Source organism: Cyanistes caeruleus, chromosome 24 (genome assembly GCF_971803275.1).
Source record: "Cyanistes caeruleus chromosome 24, bCyaCae1.hap1.1, whole genome shotgun sequence".
Taxonomy (NCBI): domain Eukaryota; kingdom Metazoa; phylum Chordata; class Aves; order Passeriformes; family Paridae; genus Cyanistes; species Cyanistes caeruleus.
Window position 1 is genome coordinate 4,105,533 of NC_141724.1, and position 27,935 is coordinate 4,133,467.

The window sequence follows — 27,935 nt, forward strand, 5'->3', positions numbered from 1 at the left end:
ATCATAAAGGCTGCATGTTTGTCTTGAGAACCCACATGAATTTACTTTGGGGAAGAAGGAAACAAGACTGTGTGGATGGATCAGCCTTTGCTCACAAATCCCAGATATTTTGTGAAGAGATGCTCAGAGATTCAATATACTAACATATTTCAGAATTTGATATTGATTTATTTCAGACTTCACATATTTCACTTGATATATTTCAGAGTCAGAAAAGAGGCCACACACACTCTTGGTATTGAACATTTTAAATAAATTTTGATACACGCTTACAGCCTTCAAATTACCAGCAGTATTTTTCCATCTGTGTAATATTAATTTAGACATTGCAAATCTGTGTCCTCCCCGCTGTTGTCCAGATTTGTATTTATTTAGAATACTTCTCTACATTAATGTCTCTACATGAATGGCATAATGCCCCCTTCCCTGCTGAAATACAGTTTGAAATACACCTGTCTCTGTGAGCACTGAGGAATCACTGCAGCTTCCAACCTGGCTGCTCTCTTCTCCACAACGCGAGTGTGGTGCCATCAAATGGAAAGCAAAACTGAAAAATCAGATTTTTCCCCACAGGTCAACAGGTCTCCTGGGAGTGGAAGGAGAGCTGAGCCCACCCTGTGTGCTGAACATGCACAGGTGAGAGGTGCAGAGACAGGAATAAAGAAAAGTAATGCATGTAATTAATGTGAAACAACTGCTTCCTTTCCACTGAGATTGTAGCTCCCAAGAAATTACAGATATTTAATTCACACATTGTTTGAAATAGTAAATAAAGGAACTAAAATTCACAGGATACAAATATGAAATTTAACATTAGAAAAATCTTGCTTTCAGGATTGCAGTTTTCATGACTGTTCCTAGAATCTGACTGTTATTCCAAACACCTTCATACTATTTCATCTGCAGCAAAAGCTGTGAGAAAGCCCAAGGGAAATGGCTGGTGCACCCCTGGAGCAGGGGTTTGGAGTGGATGAGCTCCAGAAGTTCATTCCAACCTCAACCAATCCAAAATAATTCAAGAATACGTGTCACGGATTCTATACAAGGTATGAACTGCAATTATCATATGCATTATTTGGTGATAAAGAAATACCTTCACAGACAAGGTTTGAAAATTTAAATTCTCCAAAAACACATTTGAAATTTACAGAAAATCCAGGGTAAGGATTAAGGCCTACTTCTGTAAAACTGATCCCTTGCACCTATGGTTTAAACAACCCAGTTATAGCTAATTTTATACAAGTCTATTTCTAAAACTCTTTGGAGCAGGAAAGGTTAGTTACAAATAAGGTACAAATACTTTCTGGTGGTGAGAATCTGGTATTCCCAGCCCCTCCTGTATATCACACAGAGGAGCTATAGTCTCCCAGGCTTTTCAAGAGCTGCAACATGAACTGCTGCTGCTCTCTAGTTGGTGAAGAACACAGGAATGGTAGAAAAAACTTGAGAAAGAGGTATTTATTGAACAAAGCAGCCCTTATGGTATCTGGCAAATGCCAAAAAAACAAAGTGTTTGGCTTTAAGATCAGCCAGAGCTTTATCAAGGTGTCTGGACTGTTAAAATTGTGATTAAGCACAGGAAAATAGAATTCTGTTTACTATTAAACAGCACTTGTAGTTAGCAAAACAAAGAAAGGGTACTTGTCCTACTTACACTACCAGCAGCACTGCTAAGTTATTGTAATGCCTTTTATGTCCTGACAGATTTGTCTTCAGTAGAAATAAAAACCAAGTCTACTTTTATGGTTAATGCCTATGCAAAATCATTGAGAGAAAAGTAACTAAATGTACCTTCTTTTACACTTTAGAAAAACCCAAACTGAGACGTTTGCACTGTGCTAACACATCTATTTAACCATAGCTTTCCATGCCCTCCGAGAACTGCGTCTCTCTGGCCCTCAAGCAGTTTTCATGCTCAGCTTTAAGACCCTCCCAGGCCCAGTGACAAATCCCTGTTCAGGTGATGATTCCTTACAGACATGTATTTATTGCCTTCCACTTATCCTAAGACCGTTTCCACACAACTGAGCGATGGATTTGCAGGCAATCCAAAGATCTTCACCTTTTGTCCGTAACTCAGTCCGGGTGGGGAGAGCACAGAACGGGCTGGTGAGGCCCGGGGCTGGTGTGGCGTCTGCTCCCGGCTCTCCGCGGCAGAGGCTGGGAGAAACACAAACCCCAACGCATTCCCACGTGGAGCTCGGAGAAGGAGGAGAAGGAGAAGAAGGAGAAGGAGAAGAAGGAGAAGGAGAAGAAGGAGAAGGAGAAGAAGGAGAAGGAGCCAGCGCTACTCCCGGTTCCCCGTGAGGGAAGGAACGGCCTGACACCCCCGGCCCACAGGGGGCGCTGTGGCGAGGGCCGTGAGGCGCAGCCCCGGGCACGGTGCCGCCTGCACAGGCCGCGCTCCCCGCCGCTCCTCACGGGAAAGCGCCGCACGAAAAGCGCCGTGGGCAGCTCTTGAGGGGGGATTCTGCCCCTCTGTCCCGCTCAGGGGGGATTCTGCCCCTCTGTCCCGCTCAGGTGACACCCCACCTGCAGAGCTGCCTCCAGCCCCAGCACACTGAATTGGACACGGACTTGTGTAGCCCAGAGGAGGCACCAGGATGATCAGAGGGATGGAACAGCTCTGCTGTGAGGAAAGACTGTGTTATAGTTACATATTATATTGTTGGCTTTTCGCAAATATTAAAATGAATGTTATGTGTATAAGAATGGGAAATTTTATTGTATTAACATAGTTTCCTTTATTTCTGTTAGAAATAGTGGTATAATACATATATGTTAAGCTATGACATAGCATTAAAGCAAAAACTACTTTTGTCTGTATAACCCAAAGACTGAAAAAGATAGCTGGAGACCCTTTTTTTTTCTTTCGTAAACTATCTTATCCAGATGAAGACAGCAGTGACCAGAACTCTGGAGGGAGGAATTTATTGCATTTCTGGTATCAGAGAATGTAAATCTTGATGGTGCCAAGAAGATTGATCTATTGGGAAGGGGGCAAGAGAAAACTAAACAGAAGAACACCAAAGATCCTAAGAAGAATGTATGAATATGTATGAGAATTTATGGATATGTAGTAGGATTCTGTTTCTAAGGGGCAATCCTTTGTCAGTAAGGTGTGCTCTCTTGGCTGAATGCAGAGACACTCAGCCGTGTCTGTATACTTTGCTTTATTTTTTTCTCCTAATTGTCTTTTTTATTAAACTTTTAAAATTCTATAAAAATTACGTGAACCTCTTTTTTCACAACTGGGAGATTGGGATTGTCCAGCCTAGAGAAGAGAAACTTCGGGGTGATCTTACTGTGGCCTTCCAGTACCGGAAGGGAGACTACAAGGACTAGAGGACAAGGGGGAATGGCTTCACACAAACAGTAGGTTTAGACTGGATATTAGGAAGAAATTGTTCCCTGTGAGGGTGGGGAGGCCCTGGCACTGTGGCTGCCCCTGGATCCCTGGAAGTGTCCGAAGCCAGGCTGGACAGGGCCTGGAGCACCCCGGTTCAACAGAATCAGCTTTAGGGCCCCTTCCCGCCCAAACCATCCCCGGATTGTGGCGCTGCCGCGCCCGCAGCGCGCGCAGCCAATGGGGAGCGAGCACCGCCGCTGTCCCGCCCACAGTGGGCGGAGCCTCGCCTGCTCGCGGGTCCTGGAAGGGAAATGCGGCGCCGCCGCGTTCGGATCCCGGCGGCTCCCGACGCTGATCCCAGTCCCGATACTGATCCCAGTCCCGATGCTGATCCCAGTCCCGATGCTGATCCCAGTCCCGATTCCCAGTCCCGATGCTGATCCCAGTCCCGATTCCCAGTCCCGATGCTGATCCCAGTCCCGATTCCCAGTCCCGATGCTGATCCCAGTCCCGATACTGATCCCAGTCCCGATTCCCAGTCCCGATTCCCAGTCCCGATTCCCAGTCCCGATTCCCAGTCCGGGGCCCTGCCTGCCTCGCTGGCTCCGTCACATGGAGCCCACCCGGTGCCATCATCCAGGTCCACCTCCCCAGGTGAGGCGGAGGCAGCCCCAGGGTGCCCTCGGGCCTGCGGGAGCTCTGGCCGCGCGGATCGAGTTCTCTCTGGGAGTCGTTTATTCCAGGTTATTTTTATTAGGAAGTTGTTTCAAATTCAAGACACAAAGCCGATAAAACGCCACTTCGGAACACATCATAGGGAAGTGAAAGTTACTTTCAGCCAGAGTTAAGTTTGTTTTCTTTCAAAGCAAGAGGTAATTCTGCCACAGACTTGGCAGCATGAACCGATACGCCAGTTCTGTCCAAAATCAGAATTTATGCTATGTACCATACACATTATCCTGGAAGTGGTTTGTGTTTTGGAGAACCTTGTGGCTGGAGCACCAATAGAGAGGAAAAAGATTGAAAAGCTTTATTTATGTACATTTTCTATGAACAACCTCTGATGCTGTTAATCCGTAGCCTGCAAAGGCTTTACAATACAGCATTTGAGGGCTTAAGACAACTCAATTTCTTTTTCAAGACACGTGAAACATGTTTTGTTATAAAACTATCAGTATCAAGATTCTTCATTGTAGGGATGTCACAGGGCTGAGCTTCATTAGCTGCTCTGTGATCTCTGAGAGGTACCAAAACTGGTTGAGGTTTCCCTGTGACAAAGGAAGCTCCCATGGAAATCAGTTACTTAGAAAAATTAGACAAGGGAAATGTGAATAAGGATGTTTAAGGACACAATAAGGGCATCAGTAACTTCTATCTTTATGCTTTAGAACAAACTGTTTAACAGGAGAACAAGAAAACATGTGATGTACTTTCAGAATTCTGTCACCTGGAGGGAGATGATCTTTTGTCACTTTCCTCTGACACAGGTACAAAGGACAGGATAAATGGGTATTTTTGCTGCCTTATGCAGCAGTAACTCTCTCAAAAAATACCTTCATTTACTAAGATGCAGAGGAAACTGCAGTTATATTAAGTACCTCACAACAGCAGGAAACTACAAAAGACCTTTATCCCTGGATTCTGTTAAAGGCACTAGTATATGAATAACATTGATTTCCACCTTAATTTATACCAATAACTCAGAGAACTAAACCAGTAACAGGTATTGTCCTGTTCCTGGTATGCAGTGCAAGTATCCCCTAGACCTAAATAACAGTAACCCTAGAGCTTATGCAGGAATGCTCAGAAAATTAATGCCCTCTTTAGAGGAAGAAAAAAACAAATCACCAACCCAAAACACTTCCACAGAAAGTTTGGTGGCTGGAGTCTGAATTTATAGGTTTTTTTCTACCACTTTTTCCCATTTTCCTAAGGCACTGGGGTAGTTTTGTAGTTCTGGGGGAGTGGAGGGCTGGGGAAGCAACAGCAGGTTCTGCAAGCTGCCTTGGCATCCAGTGCATCTCAAAGCAGGAGTGGGCATCTTCCAACTTACTCAAGAAATAATAAATAAAGAGATAAACTGGTCCTGTCATAACATTCTGGTGCTATGAATTTGAGGAATGAAACCAAATTATGTGTAGATGTGTTTAAAATTAATAGAATACTGTCATTATGAGGGGGAATGTAACACAAGGAGATTATTGTATTTGCAATCAATTTCTAGCCCAGTAGGGCAACAATCTTGGAACCTGAACCACTGGCTGTGGTGCTATTTTTACTGATTTTCCTGGAAAACTGACTTGTCCTGAGTGGCAAAAATGACACTCCACAAGAGTTTCTTCTTTCTGCCAGTACTACCTTGGGACAACACATCCCAGCTGGGCACTACCCTATCATCAACCATTGTAGGGACAGTCTGAGGGACACCTGGGAGCCAGGAAATTGCTTTGCTGGCTGCTGTGTTAAACTGATTGCTAAGTTTCAGCTTGAGACCTTCATGGATTTGCTGCCACTGCCATTCTCCCAGCTGAGTCTGTCTTAGGAGCAAGCAGCAGATCAGGGTCCTGTTTCCTGTACTGGTTCTTGCAGAATGAGGTCCCAGGCCCTGTTTTTAATTAACATCCATTGCTAATCAGCTGTGACAGAGTGACACAAGCCTGATTCTTTTCTGGTGTATGATCTCATGTGTCCCTGCCAGCCTAAAGCTCAGCCTGGACACAGCTCAGTCAGCTGTGCCTGCTGTGCCCAGCTCTTAGTGCAGTGCCACAGCTCATGGTTGGATGATTGGAAAAGAGAAATCCATGTAAAAGACAGCAAGATATGTCAACTAAACAAGAGACTTGCAGGAGCAGCACTACCCCAAGTCTTGAAGAAAACTGATGGGAGTTTGAGTTTCCTAGGGGAATACGAAATAAAAAGTAAGTAATAGATAAAGGGTGACACATCCCACACAAAAATGTGCACTAGAATACACATATTTCCTGAAATCTCATTTTGTTCCACTGTGTTTCAGCAGAACAAGGACCCCATGACTTGTAAATTCCAAGTCCTCTTAGGCAATGGTCTACTGGAATGTGTAGTTTGACTGAACTTCTTCCCATCATGTATAGAACAACTGCATCAGGAATCTGAAGTGGTGATCACCAGATCTGCTGCTATGGGGGTATAGTTAGCAAAAAGCAGTTCTTGAGTAAGAAAAGAATTAGTTTGAGTAAGCCAAAAATTAAGAGATCCTGAGCATTTGATGTAATTTATTTTTCTGGGGACAACCTTTCTCCCTTCTAGGCTGGTTCAAAAGGAACATTCTCTTATGAATAAATACAACAAATAGAAAAATTAAAATCTAGAAACAAACTATGTAAACGCAAGCCCTGAGGTATTTCAAGCACACAGTGTAATTTTTACACCTGACATGCAATCTAAAGGTGCCAGTAAAAAAACTTACTTCATGGCTCTGTAAAAATGTCCCATCTTTCCTTTCCTGCCTTCTGCCCCCAGGAAAGGGCGAGAGGTTGAGGTAAGAGCCCCGTGGAAGCTGTGATAGTCACAGAAGCAGAAACTGAGGATATTAAAGTGCTGTGTGTCTTTTTCTGACCACTTTCACTCTTTGTTTGGCTTCCACAGGCCAGTTAGATTCTCCAGAGATCTGGCAAAGGGGCTGCTTTTCTGGACCTAGGCTCCACTCCTGCACCAGTTTGTAGCCACAGTGAGGCTTTTGGGACAAAAGGGCTGCTGAATGTGGATTTTAGTGGCCCCTTGAACTCACAGTTGGGGTTTTTGGTGTATCTCAGCCTAGCTTGGGAAGCTTAAGCACACTTTCCACTGCAGTTGGTCCCAAATGACTGCCTGGTCTTGCCAGCTTCCCACCTCTTTCCCCCTCTTCCTTTAGCCTGGATCTCCTTGGACGTGTTTTCTCCCCCAGAGCTTTCTGAATTTGCATGAAGGGTCCAGTCCTACAAAAAAGAAATACCCAGTCTCTGCATGACAGTGAAGTCAGTGGGTCTGCTCACATGAATTCATGTTTGCTGGAGCAGGCCCTTAGGCATTAATTATTTTTTAAAATAAAGTCTAATATTATTAGTTCTACTCTGGGTTTTGGAAAATAAAGTCACAAAATGGATCATAGGTCTTACTTTTTACAATGGCATATGTCCCTCTGCTAATTCTTGGCAAGTGGACTCCGTGTGAGAGGGTTCTGAGCTCTGTGTCCCTGTGGGATGTGCACATGGGGACACTCTGGATGCACACCCAGCGTGTTCCATCTGCAGGTATTTACCTAGACAGGTACTGCACATCCAGGGACCTGCTCACATCCAGATGTGTTTGTAAGGAGAGAGATGCGTGTGCTTACACAAAATCTATACATGTGTAAACTCTTAACTGCACATATACAAACATTAAAATTCAAATTAGTCTTAGATGCACCTGTGCTTTTTTTTTTTTTTTTTCCATTAAAAAGGACATTTTAACCCCCTTTTTTTTTTCACTTCAGCTTTACTGTAACTAATTGTAACTAATACAATTCACCTGATCACCTAATGGGATATTTTCCTCTCAGTATGTTAAAACACTGATTAAAATGCATTACAATTATTAAATAATTGGGTAGAAGAGCACTTCTTGTAAGCTTAGTCTGGAACTCCTGGGGCACAGTTGTGCAGTGACAGTTTTAGATCATTTCTCTCATGTTACGGATCGTACAGCACAGAACCATGCTGAATATCATGCCAAAGATCTAGAAGAGAAGGGATGTAATTTAGGGATCCACTTACAAAACAGTTATAAAACAATTAGCATATCAGACCGTGTGAAGGTCCCTATGGCAGAGTAGTGACTGCCCAAAAAACCCCAAAACATCAGACAATAAACGTGGAAGAGGTTTCACTGTTCTTTGTTCTAAATGTCCAGGCAAGCACTACTGCCCCAAATATTAATGTTATTAACATCAATTTCAGTCACATAATAACTGTGACTATTGGTGGTATCTCAGTATTGCAGCAGAGTGTTGTGAGCTTCAAAATGCTTCTACAAGGACTATGACACACATTTGAGTAAGAGCAGAGGGTGATTCCAGAGCCCCTGGAGCTGGTGCTGAGCTCTGAATAATTCCTGTGCTCAAGAACAAGACTATATGTTAAATCTGAATCCCCACTCATGTCAGGGAACTTGTTCACTAGAGGGAATGATAAAAGCAGAGAACAGTGTTGCCAGAGGCTCTGCTTTCTTGCTACAGGTCAATTCTCCAAAGCAGCTGCCTCCTGAGGCTGCAGTGCTAAGGGTGGGAGATGGGCAATTAGAGCACTGGGTTTGTGTCCCCTCCCCACAAACCTCCCTAAGGATGGGCACAGCTGAGCTCTCAGAGCCCAGCAAGTGGCAGAAACAAGCACAGGAAAAGGTGCAGGTGCATTTCTGTCACTGAAGAGGTTGTGGTCACTTCAGGACCTTTGCTGTGTCTGAGGTGGGGATCCAAGGGGAGATGATTCCAGTTTTGGTATGTCCTTGATGTTATTGATCTCTGCCTCACCTCTGCTGCCTGGCTGTATTTTTGAGTCCCTTCATGTTTCATACAAACCTCAGGATTGTTTAATATGCACACCATGGTTTCTGTTACCTGCAGAAACCCTTCCGATATGCACAGCTTTCAGTGTCCACATAAATCTGTGAACGTCCTGCTCTTCCCAGCAGCTAAAGGAGTGTTTCTTTACTACTATTGTGGCTCCTTGTGCTGCTGGTGTCTGAGTCTGAAAGAAGTGATGGCACAGACATGCTGGAAAAAGCTTTGTGCTAAAGCCTGGTGAGCCCCAGCATGCCGGTCCTGCTGTGTCCTTGGGACAGGGTGACATCTATTGGTCACAGCTCTAGTGGCTACTTTCTATTCCTCATGAAAACTAAGGAATGTATCCTAAAGAATTTAAAGCTTCAGCCTGCAGTTGTTTTGGAGTACATTAAATGCTGCAACAGCCTTCTGCTCTTCAGTTTGGTTCATGTGCACTCTGCTCTCCTACTCTTACAACAGAAGACTGTTTTGGACCCTGTCTAAGAACACAAAATGAGCTTGCAAAGCACAATCACACAGCTCTGCTTGCCCTGATGGGGGAAATCCCCAGGGAGAAGACACACTGGAAATTATAAGAATTGAGTAACCTCACCAGCTGCTGCAAAAAACCTTCCACAAAGCTTTGAGTAAGGGACAGAGTACTGGTCTCAAGGAGAGATTTGAGAGCATGGATTTTACTCACTGTGATGCTAGCAATTGCAATTCCAACAATTCCAACTAAGTGCAGATGAGTATCAATTACATTCTGAATTTCAACCAGGCAGTTCTGTTAAAAACAAAATTAAAATATTTTTTTATACCTGGAAATCTGTATTTCAATCAATTCTATCAGCTGTTCTCACTGAATAACAGATAAACACAAAAATATTAGTGCAGTCACAGATTCCTGCATCTAAACTTTGGGTTTTGCTGGATAATTTTCCCAGCATCTTCCCTTTTCTGGTGAGGCATCTGTACCTCTTGCCTGGAGAGGCTGACACATGCAAGTAATTTCCTTACATTCCGTTTTTTCCCTAAATTTAAACTCCTTTATATAACAGGCCATGCTAAATCAGGAGGTTTGGTGCTTCATTTTGACACTGAACTCACAAGCAGATTCCAGAAAAGACAGAAATTATAGAAATATCTTTCTTAATACCAATGAAGTTTCTAGTAAGAAGGCTCTATGCACGACTAAGGTGGGCACTTGCCAAAATTCAGCCTCCGTGGGGAATTTGGGGTCCTGTTCTGTTCCCTCCTTCTCCCTTTTCCTTTCAGATGATGCAGTATTGTCTCAGCTACCATGGGATGCCACAAACAGATGTCACAACTGAGGGCAATATGACCTCCAGCTTAATTCTGCCTCCACCCTGCTCCATTCCATAAGGAATTTCATCCTGGAATTTGCAAGGTAAAAAGGAACTTCTTTCTTTCTTTTACTTACAGAATGTCTCCAATTTTACTAAAAAAAACAACATGAAAAAGTGTTTAGAACAAGCAGGACAGAGGATACTTGCCTTTGGCAGCTGGATGTTCTCTGGACAGGGTAATCCTGTTTGCTCCACATTACCTTTACCACAGCACTGGAGCTGAAAGAGAGAATGAAGGATGAAAGAGGGGGAAACCACTGACTGGTTCATACTAGAGGTCAGTTATTACTTTCATACTGAAAGTGAGACAATAAATAGCTAAAATAAAAAAATCTGTACAGATCAAGTAATAACCTTATTCTCTATATTTAAACTGCTGCTTCTGGTAGAGTTCCAACTGCGTGGGACAAAATTCTCAAAAATTAGTTTCAATTGTCTGAGGCCACAGCAAACAGCCAGATTTGTATTAACAACAATGTCCAGAAGGGATTTTTATTACAATATTTCATAACAAAGCAAACAAGTGGATTTGGGAAAATCAGATCCCTGGCTTACAAGAAAACAGGAGTTGTTAAAGGGAGAATGCAGAAAGTTCAAATATCACATACAGAATTGTGGGCAATGCATAAAAGCTACAGCAGAGAATGCTGGAATTTTTTTTTTTGACACAACATTGTGCTGGGTTTGGAGACAGTAATAAATCAGAGTTTCAGAGGGTTTGTTTTTCCTGTTTGCCTGTCTCCCACAAAATGCTTGGAATTCCTCTTTGGGTCAGAAATAAGAGCTATGGGAGAAGGACAAAAGGGTCTGAGGTTGTGAAATGTTTGTTCTAAAGAACGTGGGAATTGCTGTAAGGAGCAACAAAGCTTGGGCTTGCTCTCCATGGGAGGCAATATAGATCCAGGACAGACACAAACAGGATTAAAGAAGTCACAGGTTCTAACTCTGATTCAGACATTCACTTTTTGGGTGGCCTGAACTGTGTCACATGTGCTTTTGGTCTTTCACTGACTTGGTTCAGCCACACACTGTAGGTCCTGGGACACAGGTCACGTTTCCCAGACAGATGCAGAGGGATGCACACATTTCTCCTTCTCTCTGTACTTGTGAGTATTTCAATATCCAGAAGGGCCATAACAGTCATTTCTTCTGCACACAAAGACCAGAAGCATCAGAAATTTCAAAGCCTGGCTAATTGCACTTTCAAATGTAGAGATCCAAAACCCAGAATTCTGACAGAGCCCTCAGGAAACTCTCAGGGTTGTGAGCCTCTGACTGGATTTTAAGTATACTCAGTTCTATTTTTCCATACCTCAGAGGGAGGAATTCTGGATTCTAAAGGGCAGTGTGACAGTGGAGCAATGGAGTGAGGTGTTAAGGTGGAGGAGTACTCACAGCCACATGGTAGCGATAGATGGTACTGTTGACCTTCCCCACTGGGTTTTTCATGTAGTCCTCATAAGCATCTTCGTAGATTTTCTGGGCTTCCTGTATTGCCTGCAGAAATCACACTTTTGAAGTGAGTTGCAAATCAGTCTTACCCCCAGTCCAAGACTTTCACCTGTGTCCTCAACCTCCAGGGCAAAAAGTTGTGCCTGGTGAGCAGGTATTGTGACTCAAAAGCCAGGAGGGTTTGTGGTCTGATGGCATTCAGAGGGTAAGAATGTTCACAAGCTCTATTCTGTCCTTTGGTTAAACACTCTGAGTTGGGGAAGTTCAGTGCCTAAATTTGTTTGCCCTTCTCCCAGGGAATAGCCTCTTTTCATACACTTCCCCTTGATGTTCCTTCAAGGCTGAACCACATCTCCACTTTTCACTGAACAGAGGAGGCAAAAACTTCATCCTATTCTAAACTTGTGATAACACAAGCTCCAGATAAGCATGTCAGAGAGTCTTCCAGGGAAAAGTCTCCTGGAAAGTTTTCCTATGGAAGAGCCAGGTCAGTGGGCACTGGAATCTGTAACTACCCCATCACTACATCAGACGCTGTTTGCTACTTACCACTTTCCTGCCTATGAAGGCAAATACTCCAGCAGTGACCTCACCTGCAAATATCACCAACAGGCAAGCAAAGAACTGCAGAGGAAGGAGACAATGTCACATGAGTGCAGCTTGTTCACAGGGGCTGCCAGCCAGCCCCTCGTCCTCCCCAGGCCTCAACAGCCCACACTGAACCAAAGCTCCTGAGGAGACTCTGCACAGGGCTGCCAAGGCAGGTTTCTTGTCACATTCAAACAAAGGGGAGATGGCAAAGATGTGGCTCAGAGGGAGCTTGAGGAAAATCAGAGGGTAATTCCAGGGAATACATCACAAGGGACAAGCAAGAGCATCTCTACATGTATGCCAGCTCTGCAGTAGCATGGTGGCTGCTGAGTCCAGAGAAACTGGATTAGCCAATAAAAGGACATAAGAGGTGTTGGACTGTAAAGATCTTTCTGTTAACAACACCAAACATTGGATGCTTTGGATGGTTTTCCTGCACAGCCCAGGCCCTTGAAGCTTTTTACTCACTGTTCCAATTAAGCACTGGGACTCCCGTGCTGCTCCACAGCACCCGAAAAATCCAACTGCTGACATGATGGCCCCTGCTCCCACCAGTACATAGAGTCCTGTGGAAATCAGAGCCAGGCAACAATTTCAGAAGGTTTCTCTCCCCAGAGCCTGCTATCTATTTCATCAGCCCCACCCACTTACAGGTATAACAAGGTCTCTGGCTCTCACAAAACTGGTCGCACAGAAAAGGTTCTCTGACCACAGGAGGAGAGCAATGCTTTCTTCAAAATTCTTGGAGAATTAAATAAGACAATTTGAGATTAGCTCAGTTGTTTGGAGCATGGTGCTATAAACACCAACTTTGCAGGTTTGATTCCTGGATGGGCCATTCACGTAGGAGTTGGACCTGGTGATCGTTGTTGGTTCATCCGTTCCAGTTGTGAATATTCCGTGATAAGAATCTGTGTCTTCACCTTCCAAGTCTGCTGTCCCAGGGACAGCTCAGTGCAGGAAGAACAAGCACCATACCATCCAGAACCCCCTTACACCTCTGCAATAAGCAATGTAAGGCAAAAAAACCAGCTTTGCTAGAGGGCCTGTTTCTGGGAAACCTGGGGCTGGAAGTGTACTGTAATGCTCTGCAGGAGGGGAACTGAAAGGAACATGTGAGATGGCAGCATGGCCCCATACAGACCTAGGACCCCAGCTGGACAGACCTGACACCTGGAAATACTCTTATTTAACAGGTATTTTTGGTTTGTTTTTTTGTGTTTGTTTTTTTGTTGTTGTTTTGGTTTGGTTTTGTTTTTGTTTTTATCTAGGACAAAAGGAAGTCAGATCACAGAGTTTTTCTTTCATCACTTGTGAATGTACATTTTTTGATCTGTGCTTAGGCACCACATGGGTTCCTGTGGGGGTCAGCTTCCACCAGACCACAACCGTGGGCTGTGTCTTGGCTCTGGTACTGTTTTGGTGTCATTCTAGTCCTTGACCTGTACAGGATATGCAGAAATCTGCCGTGCCAAGCCACTGCTGGGACAAAGAGCTTCATCTTCCTTCTCCTCGTGTCCTTCTGCTGAGGGACAGTGGAGCTGCAGGCAGAGTGCACTAGAGGGCACAGTGAGCCTTGCTCCCAGCCTGGGCTGCCCAAGCTTCTAATGAGAGCTTTTAGTGTGCTCAGTTATCAGTGTAAACATTATTATAAAATCCGACCCAGGGTTAGCAGAGTTTGCTGTTAGCAGGCCTTGTGTAACCTGGACTAGAAAATCCAGCAGATGACAGTTTGCAATTGCTAGGAAAATGTAAAACCTGTCAATGTTTGAGTGCAGAGCTTCCATCCAGCTGCTCTGCCTCACCGGTGCAGCCTGCTCAGGGAAGGCAAACTCCTGCCTGCTGCCCATTCACTGCCACACCATCCTCCAGCATCTGTGTCTATCCCAGTTATTGTGATCCTCCTCCTCCCCTCCCTCCCTCCTTCTGCCCCACTTCCTGCTGAGAGATATATTCTGCTAAATAGCAATAAAACAATTACAAGTAATATGGCTTTGCCCTACAAATTGTAGTACACACGGTGCTGGGGGGATGCTGTCTGCTGTCTGTGTTGGCAGTTCTTATTCCAGGTTTTCTGGGTTTTTAACACTCAGCCACCTGTGACTTACTGAGCATTCTTCAGGCTGACACTTGTACATATTCACAGCACTGGTTTTTACTGATGTTTATGGCTCAAGGGAGAAAGGTCAGCCAGCCCTGGTGGAAGATGAATTGGAAAAGACAAAAACCCCTCGCTCAGATGCAGAATCTGGTGCTTAACAGGCAAACATCAACAATGCCATTTCCTGGGATCTCCATGGTAACAAACACAGTGTAATTACAAAGATGTTTCCTGGATGTATTCAGTGTGTCACTTCCTACTCCTGTCCCTGTAGCCAGGCCACTTAGCAAAGATAAATTTGAGTAAAGAAACAGGAAAGGAGTCTTCCCATTTCTGTTATTTGTAGCTAGGAAAGGCAAAACTCGGTGAATCTTGGGGCTGAGACCACTTTCAGGAATTTAGATTTGCATTTGTCAGAGAAACAGCCTGAGCATTTCACTTGAATGACTCAGAGCTAAACCACTACCTCAATCAGAACTTCCCTTTTAAGGCGTGTTACAGGAAGAACTCACACCAGTCACTAAACAAAGCTGAGCCCTACTGTTGAGCCAGCCAGGAGTTAAAATCCACCTTCTTCCATCTTCTGCTCAGGAGAGTTCATCCCACTTTGTCCTTTCTCAGCCTGGGACTACCACTTGCTTATACCCAGCTATTTCTAGATGGAAAATGATGTTGACACATAAAATTTCCACAAAAATAAGGATATTTTTACTTTTCTACTATATATACACTCATGTAATCTTTCACACTGGAATGAAACTTGGGATTTTGGGGTTGTCCTAAGGCCAGGACTTCGCCTCAATGATCCTTGTGGATCCCTTCCAATTCTGAATATTCCATCGGACACATGAAGAGTAGTTTGAAAAAAATTCAAAGGGGCCAAGTTACTTCTCAGTTTGCACTGAGAGTTTTCCCAGCACACACATCCAGGGATGCTCAGGGGAAGATGACTTCCAGGAAGGGTGTCTGTCGGACACAGAACTGTTATAATTTATGGTTTAAACATCTTCATGAAGGATTTTTACTTATTGTAGTTAAACTGTACTACAAAAGCTGCAGAGAAGACCACCACGCCCTGCCTAAGGCACTGCTCAGTACTCGAGATAAGATAAAGTGGCTCAGCTCAGCTCAGCTCAGGGGATACACTCTCAGAGGGATCGAGTTCACCACCCTCGGGGTGGGGACCGCAGCCGTGGGGCTATTCTGCACTTGAGGCGGCGCAGGACCCTCACTGCCCAGAGGGACATCACTGGGACCCCCCTGGATGGGTGATCTGCTTCCACCTAACCCTTCTTGCTCTCTCCCTGTCCATTCCACCACCCCACCACCCCCACCCCCATTTTATTTTTCTATTTCTTTCTTTTTCTCTTGGCCTCTTTCACTATTAAATAAAATATATAATTATTTGGCACCAGCATCTAACCCCGTTTGGTTTTAATAGTGTTTTTTGGGTAGATTTTGAATCTTTCAGGGTTTGATCTGTTTTATGCACCGATTTAGTTTTTTTTGCTCTTCTGTGTTTAAACTGGTTTGTAACAATATCAAAGGTGTAGATGCAGAAATATCCTGGATGGTGCAAGAATGTAAGACAAGGATCTGGTATTTCTTTTTCTAATGGGCTGTTCACAGCAATGTAGGCATGACCACATCAAATTCTTGGTAAAAATAGACCTAAATTTAAAGTGAGACTCTCTAGAGAGAAAAAAAAGCAAAGGGTGGCAATGTCTGGCACACAGCCCTTGGAACCCCAGCCTTACCTAAATCCATCAAGCACTGGGAGCTGTCAGGGTCAGCAGTGCAAATCCAGATATTTGGTGGTTAATATCACAACTTTGCAATAGCGTCCAGTGTCAGAAGTACCTTCACTAAAACCCCTTCCTTCCCAAAAAGCAGGATGGAAAGCCTTAAACAGCTTCTGTTCATCAGCACTTCCATTGTAAACTACAAAGCCTTGGCATGGCCTCCAACTTGGCATCTACAGCACAGCAGGGAAACCAAAAAAAGTCAGTTTATAGCCACAAAATGGAACAGGTTTGAGAGCTACAAACTGACACAAAAAAATCACAAAGCTGAACGTGGCAAAAAGAAGTGTATGAGTCAGGTCAGGGTAGAGAGCTTGTTTTGGTGAGTGGAAAATGATGAGAAGAGTGTCCAGTTGCAGCTTTTTGTGCAGCAGAAGGAAAAAAGTACAAGGTGGAAAAGAAACAAAGGTTTGTGGCTTTGTGAATTTTTTCCTTTCACCTCTTGTTGCCTCTCTTAATTTCCTGCAATTCTGCTCTTCAGTCTGTGTGTGCTCATGAAAAGGAGAGAAGGTTTGACACCTAAACTGAGATGAGGGAATGCAGAGAGCTGGAACGCTGCTGTGGCATCAAGGAGGGCCAGACTGGCCCCAGAGACAGAGCTCTGCCATGTGTGATTGCCCACACTTGGAATATTTATTCCACCTGCAATTAGAACCCACAAACAGGTCACTCTCACCCCCTGAATGCAAAGGGATGAAGAGGCACATTCCAAAGATTAAAATCCATGTGCAAATCTGACAGGAAATTGGTTGATGTAGGTAGACACAACCAGTGCACTGATTACTGAGGGGGTTCTGGAAGAATTAGGGACTTCTTTTAACCACAAGAGGATGAAAAACAACTTGTCACAGGACTGGGGATCTTTGGACAGAGCCTATTCTCTTCATATTTTTTTTGGTGAGGAAATACTGAGTTTTTGGGGTGTGGTTTGTTTGTCTGTGCTGTTACACCACCCCCCTCCAGTTTTTTATAGCTATGAAGAGAGATGAACACTTCTCCTTTTATCAGTGAGTCAAGTGAGAGAACACCTGATAACAAATTTGTTTCCCTTCTGGCTGTAACGTACTTAGTGTAAGAGGGGAAGCCCTTTCTTCTGCATTTGTTTTGTTTTGCAAAGACAAATTTGGAAAGCTGTAAAGCAGCAGCTTTTCTGTATATTTGATTTTTTGATTCATCCCATGGGGAAAATCATTCTTTCCTGAAAAGAAATTATCAAATGGGGGCATTCCCTGTGAAAATTCCAACAGGAGGGATTCCCATTTTCTAGCAGACTGCTTTGCAATTAAAAGGGGAATTAAAATGTAATCTGGCAGTCTCAGAAGACCCCGTGGCTCCCAGTAGTGAAGAATGCAAATCCACAACTCAGCAGATCTCTGGATCAGCCTCAGTGCTCGTGGCACTGAGTTCTTCCCTAAGAAACTGTCTCCTCTGGATATAAGGACACATCCCTTCTTGGGCTGTACTTGGAGAATGCAAGTCTGAAAAAGCACCTTAAAAAGGATCAAGGGATTCTGTGTGTTATTTCTGAGTGAACAAAAAACCTCTGTGATTAGCAATGGTAGAGAATTCTATCTCTTCAGACCAGATAGAAGGATGGAATTTTATAGCTGCTGGCTGCAATATATTTTTATGTATACCAAAAGTGAGGGAAGGATCAGCCTAGGCTGGAAGACGTCTAATTTCAGACTCTGGAAGACAACCCACTCCCAGAGCTACTTTTGTTTGTTTGTTTGTTTATTTTTCTCCAAGTCTTACTGAAGGCTTGAAGCACAAATCCCTGTCTGAAGCCTACTGCAAAGAGCAGGAGCAAACAAACACACCCTGTCTCTGGCTTTATTTCACGTGGGTTTCTTGTTTACCTGGCTGCTATGGGCACTTTCCATTTGAAATAATTCTCCTTTTTTTCCCTCTCTTTTGGGCTGAGTAAATACCACTGAACAAACCCCCAACTGTTTCTACTCCACGGAGAGAACAAGCAGCTCTGTTCTGGGGGTGAGGGACCCAGCGGCAGTGACAGCAGAGCCCGGGACCCAGACAGGGCTTGAAGGGATTTTCCTGGGGTTGTGTGTTCCTTGCAGCCTGGGAGGCAGATGTCCTCCTCCACATTGAGGCTCTTCAGCCCTTAGGAGAGCACCAAGGAACCTCTAGCACAGACACACTCCTGGAAAATATGATAAACACATGTAGGAGTTGGAAAAAAAACCGTCCAGACAGGGACAGTTGTGTGTGTGGCACCAAACTCAGCTCCTGAAACAGGCTTGTTACTAGAAATTTCCATTGTATATTTATTTATAAAATACATTTACAGAACTGGAGAAAAGCTGCAGAGGCCTCTAAAGTGACATGAATTTCTGTAGAAGTGGAACATACCCTTAATTTGAGTATAATGGATGTATCTGATTAAGTGTCTTGTGTGAATTCAGCAGAGATTTCGTGGCTAATCTTCCTGGAACCACAAAAGCACTACATGCACCAGTCTGTTTGGAGGCTTTTGCTGATGCCCAAATCCTGAATTTCAATTTAAAAGCAGCCTCACCGTAATGCAACATCCCAGTCCACTTGCTCCCTTTTCCATAGAACACCAGCCCTTGTTACGTATTTTGCTCACATGCATCCCAGAACCCTAAATAATTATGGCCCAGATTCACTTGAAGCATTGTGGCAGTGTGTTCCCAAAGCTGATCCCAAAGGCTCTGTCAGTGTCTGTCACCTCACAGGCTGCTCTGAACTCAGATGTCACCAACACACCTGTGCCAGCTGGAGCCGTTCTACCCGTGTGGCAAGGGATTCTACAGTTTAATGAGGTGAATTGTGGGAAAACTTCCTCACATGGGCACTGTTTAGAGTGCACACTCTGATCAGAACCACGGGGTCAAATGTCTTGGTACTTTTTCTAGTTTTGTTGCATCCTTTTTGACTAGAACCACACTAGAACCACAGAGTGTTCAGGACACTAAGTGCTCTGGAAATGTACACAATGACATTAAGATTTTCAGTTGGATTCCCATTTCCTTTCTTGATAATTCCTGACATTTATATGCCTGTTTGATTGCAGTAAGCAAAGCACTTTGTTGTCAAGAGCAACTGATAGTGAGTCTAAGATATGTTCACGTGTGGTTGTGGCTAATTTAAAGTCTGTCAGTTTTTGTAGCGCTTACATTATCTGTTACCACTTGCATTACTCTGTTGATAATGTATTTCTTCTGCCTTTGTAATACTTAGTCATTTGGTACTCTGAAATCCTCTCGAGATTCTCTGCAATCCTCTCTAGATTAGGACACTCTGGATAATCCTGTGTGAGCGTGAGCCAGCTCAATCCAAACCCTCCAGAAGATGTTTTTGGATTGACACACCCCAAAAAGGAGCCTAAGGGCTTTTTGGTTGCTGGTTTGTTGTTGGGTTTTTTTTCCAGCAGATAAAACATTTTCCTTCGAAGTGGACAATCCAAATGTATTTACAGGTCTGTCAGAGTGAAACACAGCACAGGACATTTCCCTTACAGCAGTTAAAATGGGTTATACTGGTTTGCTTGTTATGTAGAAACTGCTTCACAGCATGTAGAGCTCCTTTTAAAGAGAACATGTACGAAAACGGAGCTTGAGCAACCCTGGAGTGTGAGGTGTTGCTCCAACAAGAGGAATCATGGAATCATGGAATGGTTTGGGTTAGAAGGGTCCTTTAAAGATGATGTAGTTCCAGCCCTCTGTCATAGGACACCTTCCACTATCCCAGGTTGCTCCAAGCCACATCCAACCTGGCCTTGGACACCTCCAGGGATCCAGGGGCAGCCACAGCTGGAACCAGGGTGGCTTTGAGGGAGGAGAAGGAAATGGGGTAACTGTGGGTTCAGCTGCTGCTGTGGGGTAGGACTGGCTGGCTTTTACACAGCTGCAGCAGGGAAAGGAGGGTGGGAGAAGTACCCAGGAGGACAATGTAATGGACAAAAAGTGATTAAATAAAAAAAAAAAACCTCCTGAACTTCAGCATCCTGCAAATATGCAGCAATCACCCTGAGGCAGATGGAAGGATTGTTCCATTAGGCTAAATTAGCTCGTTTGGTCAGATTTGCCTTTATTCTTGCCTTTATTCTATCAGGGGGAATACTAACTCTTAGGAACTGCTGCAAGGTTTTGTGACCCCGAACAGAGACTGAAGACTTTAGAACAACTTTCATTTTGAGTAAGGTTTTCTCAGGGAGTGGTAGTGGTGGTGTCATATTTTTAAAGCAAATTTCCAGTGCAGCAGCTTCTGTTTTCCACTCAGGGCCACTATCAGCTTTTTCTAAACCACTCTTCCTGAGTGGCAGAAAAAGAGAGCTGCACACAAGATGATAGGAAGAAAGACAAATTCATTGCTTAAGTGTTAAGTACAGACTAAAAGCCTCTCTAATACATGATGGCAGGATCATTTAATGCTCTTGTGGTTTCACATCTCTACGCAGAGGCTGTTTTGCCAACAGGTCTCATTTTAAAAGCTAGTAGAGTTTGAGAGATGGTGGATTAAGGAGAGAAAATCCTGTTGTCTAAGGGTATAGTGCTTGACTCCAAACTACATGAATAGAACTTGAACAAAGTGAGGCACAGGAGCAGAGAACTGCAGTACACATGGATGAAACTCCTGCCAACTCCTGTTTGTATGGGCATCCACTGCTATGGAGAAAAACTACTAACATCCTTCAGTTCCAGACATGACTTCATATCCTAAGGCATGCTCCATCTAACTGTACCTTTCAAAGCCAGCAGCATCACTCCTGCTCTCACTGACCCCAAGAAAAAGGCACAATCACCCTAAAACATTTGTCCACAACTGTTTTGGCCCTGATGGATGCCTGGACCACAGATTGGATTATGGGACTGAAATCAAGAACAGAGCAGGAGGGTTGTGAGCTCTGGTTGTGCAGGAGAGGCAACATTTCATGGCTGAGAAAGAGCCACCCAGATTGATTTGTTTGCATTCATCAGGTTTTGTTACCATTCCTGAGGGGGTTTGTTGAGTACATACACTTCACTTTTGTTGGTGCTGGCAGGGATGGGACCCTCTGCACTTCATTTCTGGGGAATACAGAGTTTGTCCTGCTTGTTGCCCTTTGTCCACCAAAAGCAGAGATGGAAGAATAGGATTCTGTAACTGATCCTTAAAAAGTCCTCATGTCAGTTTTTGCTTCACAGGCCCTCTACTTATACTCAGCAGCATTTGGTCTCCACTACTGTGCTTTAGTTATTCTTAAAATTAAGAATGTAACTACTACAAGAAATTAATTAAGGACCAATTAGTTGTGAGACAGCAATGCTGACACCCTGGGTTCCCACAAGCAACATATTTCCTTCTGACTGTTGCAGACCTTCCTGCCCAGTAAAAAGTTTCCTAGTATTGGTACAGGAGTCTCCATAAGGATGAGCAATCCAAGGGAATTCCCTTAATTCTACAGGCATTTTCTCCATTTGATCAGAGCAGTGTCACTGACAACTCAGATAAAAGGTATCTGCCAGCTATGGACCTTTGCTGAAATTATTCTTTTTTCTTTCATTTTTTCCCTCTCAAGTGCATCTAAGAGAGGGTCTATGAGTTCTACCAGAGCTGAACTGCAGCTGAACAGGGAAGCCACAGTTTTGCTTAACCACTTGAAGCACAGGCACAAAAACTGTACTGTGAGATGGAGTAACATAAAAATATATCCCAGTGTAGAGGGAACTCCAAAAGCTGGGGAGCTGCAGGGACAAGATGTCCCATTTTAGGAGCCTGCTCCAATGTAAGATATGTCTGGTTAAATGATTGGAGACTGTGTCCGTCAAAGAGTTCCAATTCCAACCTTTTCTGTTGTAGGTTTTTCACTGCAAACTGCAGTTGGGAATATGGATCACCAAACAAAACCACAAGCAGCAGAAAGCTAGGAACACATATGTGCTTGCCCACAGCACTGCTGCCTGTAAGCTGTTCTCCAACCAACAAAAACATCTCAGTGGCTGGAAAAGATGAACAAGCCTGGTTGCCAAGTCATGGCCTGAACTATTCCAGGGGCAGAAGAGACAGCTGGACTGCTGGTTAAGAACGGGCCTATTTAAGGAGACTCACTCTGGCCTAATGGAAAATGCAAGGATAGAATTATCAATTATTTTACACTAACCCAACATTTCAGATCCAGGAAAAAAACAATCACAAGGAAGCAGAAGAGAGAATCTGGTTAGATTCGGCTGGCAGCTCAATCCAGGTACAGAAAGAGCAGAATGTGCTGCCCTTTAGAAGAAAGAAAATTAACTGGTTTTCAGAAGATGGTGATTCTGGAGTGTTTCAGCCTACAAAGCAAATGCATGTGCACTGTTGTTCCAAGCACTGACACAAAGTTGATATGATCACAGGGCCTTGGGTTATCACAAAGAGCCACAAAAGCCATCAGTGGAACAGAGATAAAGAAATTATTTTTGGATGTATAGCTATATGCTGATATTTTAAGTCATACTGCTGATCTGCTTTCTCTTTCAGCCCTCAGGGCAGCTGCTCCTGGTGTGCTGCACAGTGTTCCATATTAAGAATTCCTATGCAAAACCCTGGCTGCCACCCAGAAAGCATGTTAGAGAGCAAACACACAGAGCCAAATAAACAACAGTCCTGGAGACTCTGAGAAAGGCCCAATACACAACTGCCAAGGGGGACTCTGAGCTGAAATCTCCTAGAGAGGGAAAGCTCTTCAGCATGACCTTCAAACACAGCTTTGTCTGCTGCAAACCCCACTGTAACTGAACTTCTCATTGTCCTTTTACCACAGCCTTGGTCCCAGACTGCTGACAGCCTCAGCATGGCTGTGCCATCAGATGCTCAGGAGTCACAACAGCATTTAGCAGGATTTGAAATGAGGGAGGGAGGGCAGCAGAAAACTCTTCGGTTTTCTTTCACAGGAATGCTCTGTACAGTGCCTATTACAAAAAAGGGCAAAACCTTTGCTTTAGAATTCAGTCCAAAGTGCAAGTTTAAAAGAATTCTAAACACCTCTGTGCCCTGTTCCTCAGCACTTCCTCTCACAGTTATGTATTTCAACAGGCAGCTCTATAAATATATGTGGCAACCCAATGTCATGGTGTCTGATGAAACTTTTACAAGAACATTCCCCAGGGCTTCTCAAAATTAACAACTTTGAACAACTTTTGTAATTTTTATTCAGGGCAGAAGCAGACTACATCTTTTGGAGATTTAAATACACATGCACCAAAGAGTATCTTGTTTACACCGTGTGTTCCAGGCTGTACTGGAGCTGTGGTGCTTATTTACAGCACAGGATGTAGCACTTTTCAACAAACCAGCAGCACTTGATTTTGAAGGCCAGAGCATCCTTCTGTCTTGTTTGCTCTCCTGGGACAAACATAAGTGGATTGGGCAGGGGAGCATTCCAATCTACAGCACAGGGGATTCAACAGGTATGAACTGGATCTGGAAATGAAGTTGGTGATCTAATATACTGCTGTCATAGCAGCTTAGATGTAAGAGGAAAAGCAGATCATACTTCCTGGCTCTCTGTGTCAGTAGAGGTGCTGTAGGGTGTTTTACAATAACCCTCAGGTCCCAAACTACATTTTCATCAGAATGGTTTTATTCAGCTTCACAAAATGCCAAGGAAACATTGCTGGACATAACATTTTCCCCATCTATTCCCATGGCTGTACAGCCAGTTCTGTGCCTCTAGATGTTAAAGAAACCTGGGCCTGGGGTTGTGGTGGATTTGAGTCAAAGTCTCCACTAAGAGAATTGGGATATTTAAGGTAACTGCACAATCTTGGAGTGATGGGTAACTGCTGCAGGACACCTCTGGTCAACTCCCAGTCCTTCCACTCTGTCAGAGTAGCTTGACAGCCAGGACAGGACCGGGTATTCACTCACACTTGGCATTTGTAGATAGCAAAAATGTTTCCACCAATGGGATTTTACTGGGTCCATCTCCAGGGCTGATGTGTTCAACAGAAAAAAATTCAACTTTCCTTGTGTAAAGGTATGTTACAGTTGCCAGTGACAGAGTGCTGCAGTTTCTGCCAGTCCCTGACATCTGCTGTTTAAGGGTATCTATAGATATAAAACACAAGTGGCTTTTCCCAAAAACCCACATGGAAATCCCAAAGAAAAAAAAGTTATCTTAAATGCTAAAATTAGACATGACTAATCCCAGTTCTGTGGGCACAGAAACTAACTGATTCCTGCCCAGGTTGGACAAACAGCTCCTGAGATGACTGAACACCAGGTAGTTTCACTTTTCAGCTGTGGAAGGATTTGCTCTGACACTTTGGTCCCACTGAGACCTCCACAGGGAGCACTCCTAAGCAGAATTTTGCTGCTGTCCTGATTCTGGGAACATTCTGAAAGGACACTTGTTTTTTTTGCTGGCAGCTGCACAGAAAATTCTGGAGGGATATATTCGTGAGCCCCACAAGTCTCTGACCTGTCTCACCTTCTATTCTGAGAGTATTAGCACAATTCACTTAGGATATGTGGGGACTGGATCAAATCCAGGAGAAGAGATTAGTTAGATCTAAGGAAGTGGATGCCAAGCAGAGAAAGGTCAAAAGCTATCACACACATGGCACACAGCAGCAGAATATCCAGTTTTGTGTAGGTCAGCCCAGGAATTGTTGATTTTCCTGTAAGTCAATGCATAAGGCGCATCACCTGGCCCAGGATGCAACCAAGGCTGGAGGCTGCTGCCCTCCCAGCACTGGAACTTACCCATGAAGAAAAGTTCCGGGGACTTTTTGTCTGTAGCAAACTCCGCCATGGGGCCACCAAACCGCAGCCAGAGCCCGAAGGCAATGACAGCCAGTCCCGCCAGCTGCAACACAAACAGAGCAGTCAGGGTTGCAGTCACAAACGGCTGGAGAGCAGCACAGGGGTGTCTTGGCACCCTGTGCTTTCTTGAAATCCCTCAGCTCAGAACTGCACTGTCAGAAAATGCATGCTGCACTTGCCAGGGTCTGATAACAACAAATTCCTATTACAGTGCAGTGTACTTCTTTCTTTCAGCTCTTCAGTGTAGTGGTGTTTCTGAACTTACTAGTGACTCTCAAATTTTGTCAGTCATTCAATCATCAAAACTGGGCCTGAATTGTCATGAGAAATGGAGTGGGGCAGGGGACCCCCACCAAAACTAGGAGGCACAAGGATTGTTATTGGGTAGATATCTTGGATCACAGAAATGACAAATCAGTGATAGATGCTGTCAAGTGCAAGGAAAAATTCCCTTTAATGTGAACAAAACTAGGTAACAAAGGAGTGTCACAGCATGTTGTTTGAGGGGCAAGATCTACAGTCAGAAGTCTCAGCCTCACCACATGCCAGACAGATCATCAGCCTGCCAGGCAGTGCTCTGTGACCTGGCAGAGAACTCCAGCATCCCTCAGGAGCCAGAGCTGTGAGAACAGCAGGCAGCTCCAGCATCCCTCAGGAGCAAGCACAGTGTCCTGCTGCTGTCCAGGCCCAGAGCCTCAGTCTGTGGCACCTGCACCACCTGTACAAGGCTCACAAACACCTGCTGCTTCCCATGTGGGTGCCAGCCTGGCACAGTGCTCTCCTAACCTGTCCTGCACTCCCTGGCACTTGATCCATTGGCACTCCACAAGCCAAGAGAGCAATTATACAGCTGGGATCATGGCTTTCCTCACAGATGTGTCCTAGCAGAGGGTGAGGGTCCCCTGCCACCCTGTCACAGCATGGGGACCACCCTGCTGGCAGCCTTGGGCTGCCAAGGCATCTCCAGGCTGTAGAGTGCCCCTGGCAGCTCGGGATGAATGTCCCAGCCAGCTGAGGAGATGGTTCCTTCCATCTCAGCCAAAAGCCAGATAACAAAACACAGTACTTGTCACTTTTGAGAAACAAATAACACAAAGCTTTGTCCTTCTGTTGCCTTGCAGCTGCAGCTGGGCAGCATCACTCTGCCCCTCCAGCTTGAGCACAGCAGCACTGTGTCCCCGGAGCATGCAGCGCTGTCACCACGAGGGAACAGCCTTTGGTTTAACTGTGCTTCAAGCATAATGGAGACAAAAGCCCAAAACTGCTTGGTCCAGAGTGGCTGAACAGGATGACTTTGTGACTTCTTTTAAAAAGACCCCAGTGAATCAGAAGGAAAGAAAAAGACATTTAAGAAGATAACATTGCTGATTGTTTTCTGGAAAGCTGAAGGGAGAACAGAGCATGAGGGAAAGCGAGAGAATGAGAGAAGAGAAAGCGTGAATTCAGCTGCGTGGAACTGTGAGACTATTGAAAAGTTGCAATGAGGGGAGAATAGACACAGCATTCCCTAAATCTCTTGGGGGTGATGCGAGGACTTTGTCTTAGGATGAACTTGTAGCAGCTGTTGGCTCCCTATTTGAAATGACATTGGGAAAAGCACCGTGATGCTGTGAAATGTTCTCCTTGCTGCACTGCGCTGGAGGAACCTCTCCTGGATCGCTACTTTAAATGATCAGTTTAGACAGATGCTGTCTCTGCTCAGCAATGTCATCTTACCGAACCGGTGCTTTCCCAGACAGAGCTGTATCTCCTTGGGAGCGAGCAGAAGCGGGGAGCTTCAGCTCGGGCAGCCGATCCCGCAGGGCTGCCCGGAGGGACCCGCGCCGGTGCCACCTGCCCGACCCCGGCATCCCCGGCACCCCCGCACCCGGCACCCGGCATCCCCGGCACCCCCGCACCCGGCATCCCCGGCACCCCCGCACCCGGCATCCCCGGCACCCGGCACCCCCGCACCCCGGCACCCGGCATCCCCGGCATCCCCGCACCCGGCATCCCCGGCACCCCCGCACCCGGCATCCCCGGCACCCGGTACCCCCGCACCCCGGCACCCGGCATCCCCGGCATCCCCGCACCCGGCATCCCCGGCACCCGCCATCCCGGCACCCCCGCACCCGGCACCCCCGGCACCCCCGCACCCGGCATCCCCGGCACCCCCGGCGCCGTACCCGCAGCAGGTGTCCCCACCCCGCCCGGCCCCGCTCCGCCCGGCCCGGCGCTCACCCAGAAGGTCAGGTTGAAGATGAAGAGCAGGATCTTGATGCAGCGCATCCCCCCATAGCCCACGCCCATGGCGGGCGCCGGCTCCGGCAGCAGCTCCCGAGGCGGCTCGGCCCGACTCCGGCGGGGCGGCCCCGGGGGCAGGTGCGGGGCCGGCGCTGCCCGGGCGGATCCGCCGACCTGGGCCCGCCCCGGGGCGGACTTTGTGCCCGGCGCCGTGCCCGGGGATCCTGCGGCCGCAGCTGGCCGGGCGGGGCAGAGGCGGGGCCGGGCACCCTGTTTGCCCCTTGCGCTCGGTGAAATCCCTCTCGGCTCCCCGTGTGTCTCTGAAAAACGCTCAGATCTTGCAGATGCTGCCCATAAAATTACAGTCAGGATCAAGAATGTGATGTCGTTAAACTTGTCTTGGTTCATAGCCATAGCTAAGAGTCCCTCAAGTTCATTTTCCGATCATTAATTTGTTCTCTAATTTGACCCAAAATGCTGACTCTGCTGTCAGAATCTTACAGCTTTCTCATCTTATGATTTTTTTTTTCAGCTGCTCCCTCGAGGTCTCCAGAAACTCTTGAGTCCAAAGTTGCCTCTGGGGCTTTGATGGGAGCATGAGGTCTCTGTGTCTCTAGAAAAGTGGGGTTTCTATATTTTAAACTTTTTTTCTCCTTATTTAACAAAATAACAAATAAAACACTTATTTCCTATTTGTTTTAGTTTGTGCTCTAGTCATAACTGTAAAGTTCTATCTATTCAGATT

The 27,935-nt window shown here is 45.3% G+C and overlaps 1 protein-coding gene and 1 long non-coding RNA gene across 2 annotated transcripts in view; one reads left to right on the plus strand and one right to left on the minus strand.

The window, feature by feature from the left end:
• The first annotated feature begins 3,634 nt into the window (after window positions 1–3,634).
• Window positions 3,635–27,935, plus strand: part of LOC111939657 (uncharacterized) — a 97,719-nt gene continuing 73,418 nt past the window's right edge. The window contains exons 1-3 of the long non-coding RNA XR_015279093.1: window positions 3,635–3,727; window positions 3,889–4,003; window positions 10,164–10,296. This is a non-coding gene — a long non-coding RNA (uncharacterized LOC111939657). The remainder of the gene's footprint in view (window positions 3,728–3,888; window positions 4,004–10,163; window positions 10,297–27,935) is intronic.
• Window positions 4,083–27,361, minus strand: TSPAN2 (tetraspanin 2). Its single transcript, XM_086862227.1, has 8 exons — window positions 27,188–27,361; window positions 24,908–25,010; window positions 12,767–12,864; window positions 12,257–12,331; window positions 11,651–11,752; window positions 10,403–10,474; window positions 9,589–9,672; window positions 4,083–8,084 (listed from the first exon to the last, which is right to left on the minus strand). Exons 1-8 carry the CDS (start codon window positions 27,254–27,256, stop codon window positions 8,019–8,021), a joined length of 669 nt encoding a protein of 222 aa, XP_086718353.1. The 5' UTR covers window positions 27,257–27,361; the 3' UTR covers window positions 4,083–8,018.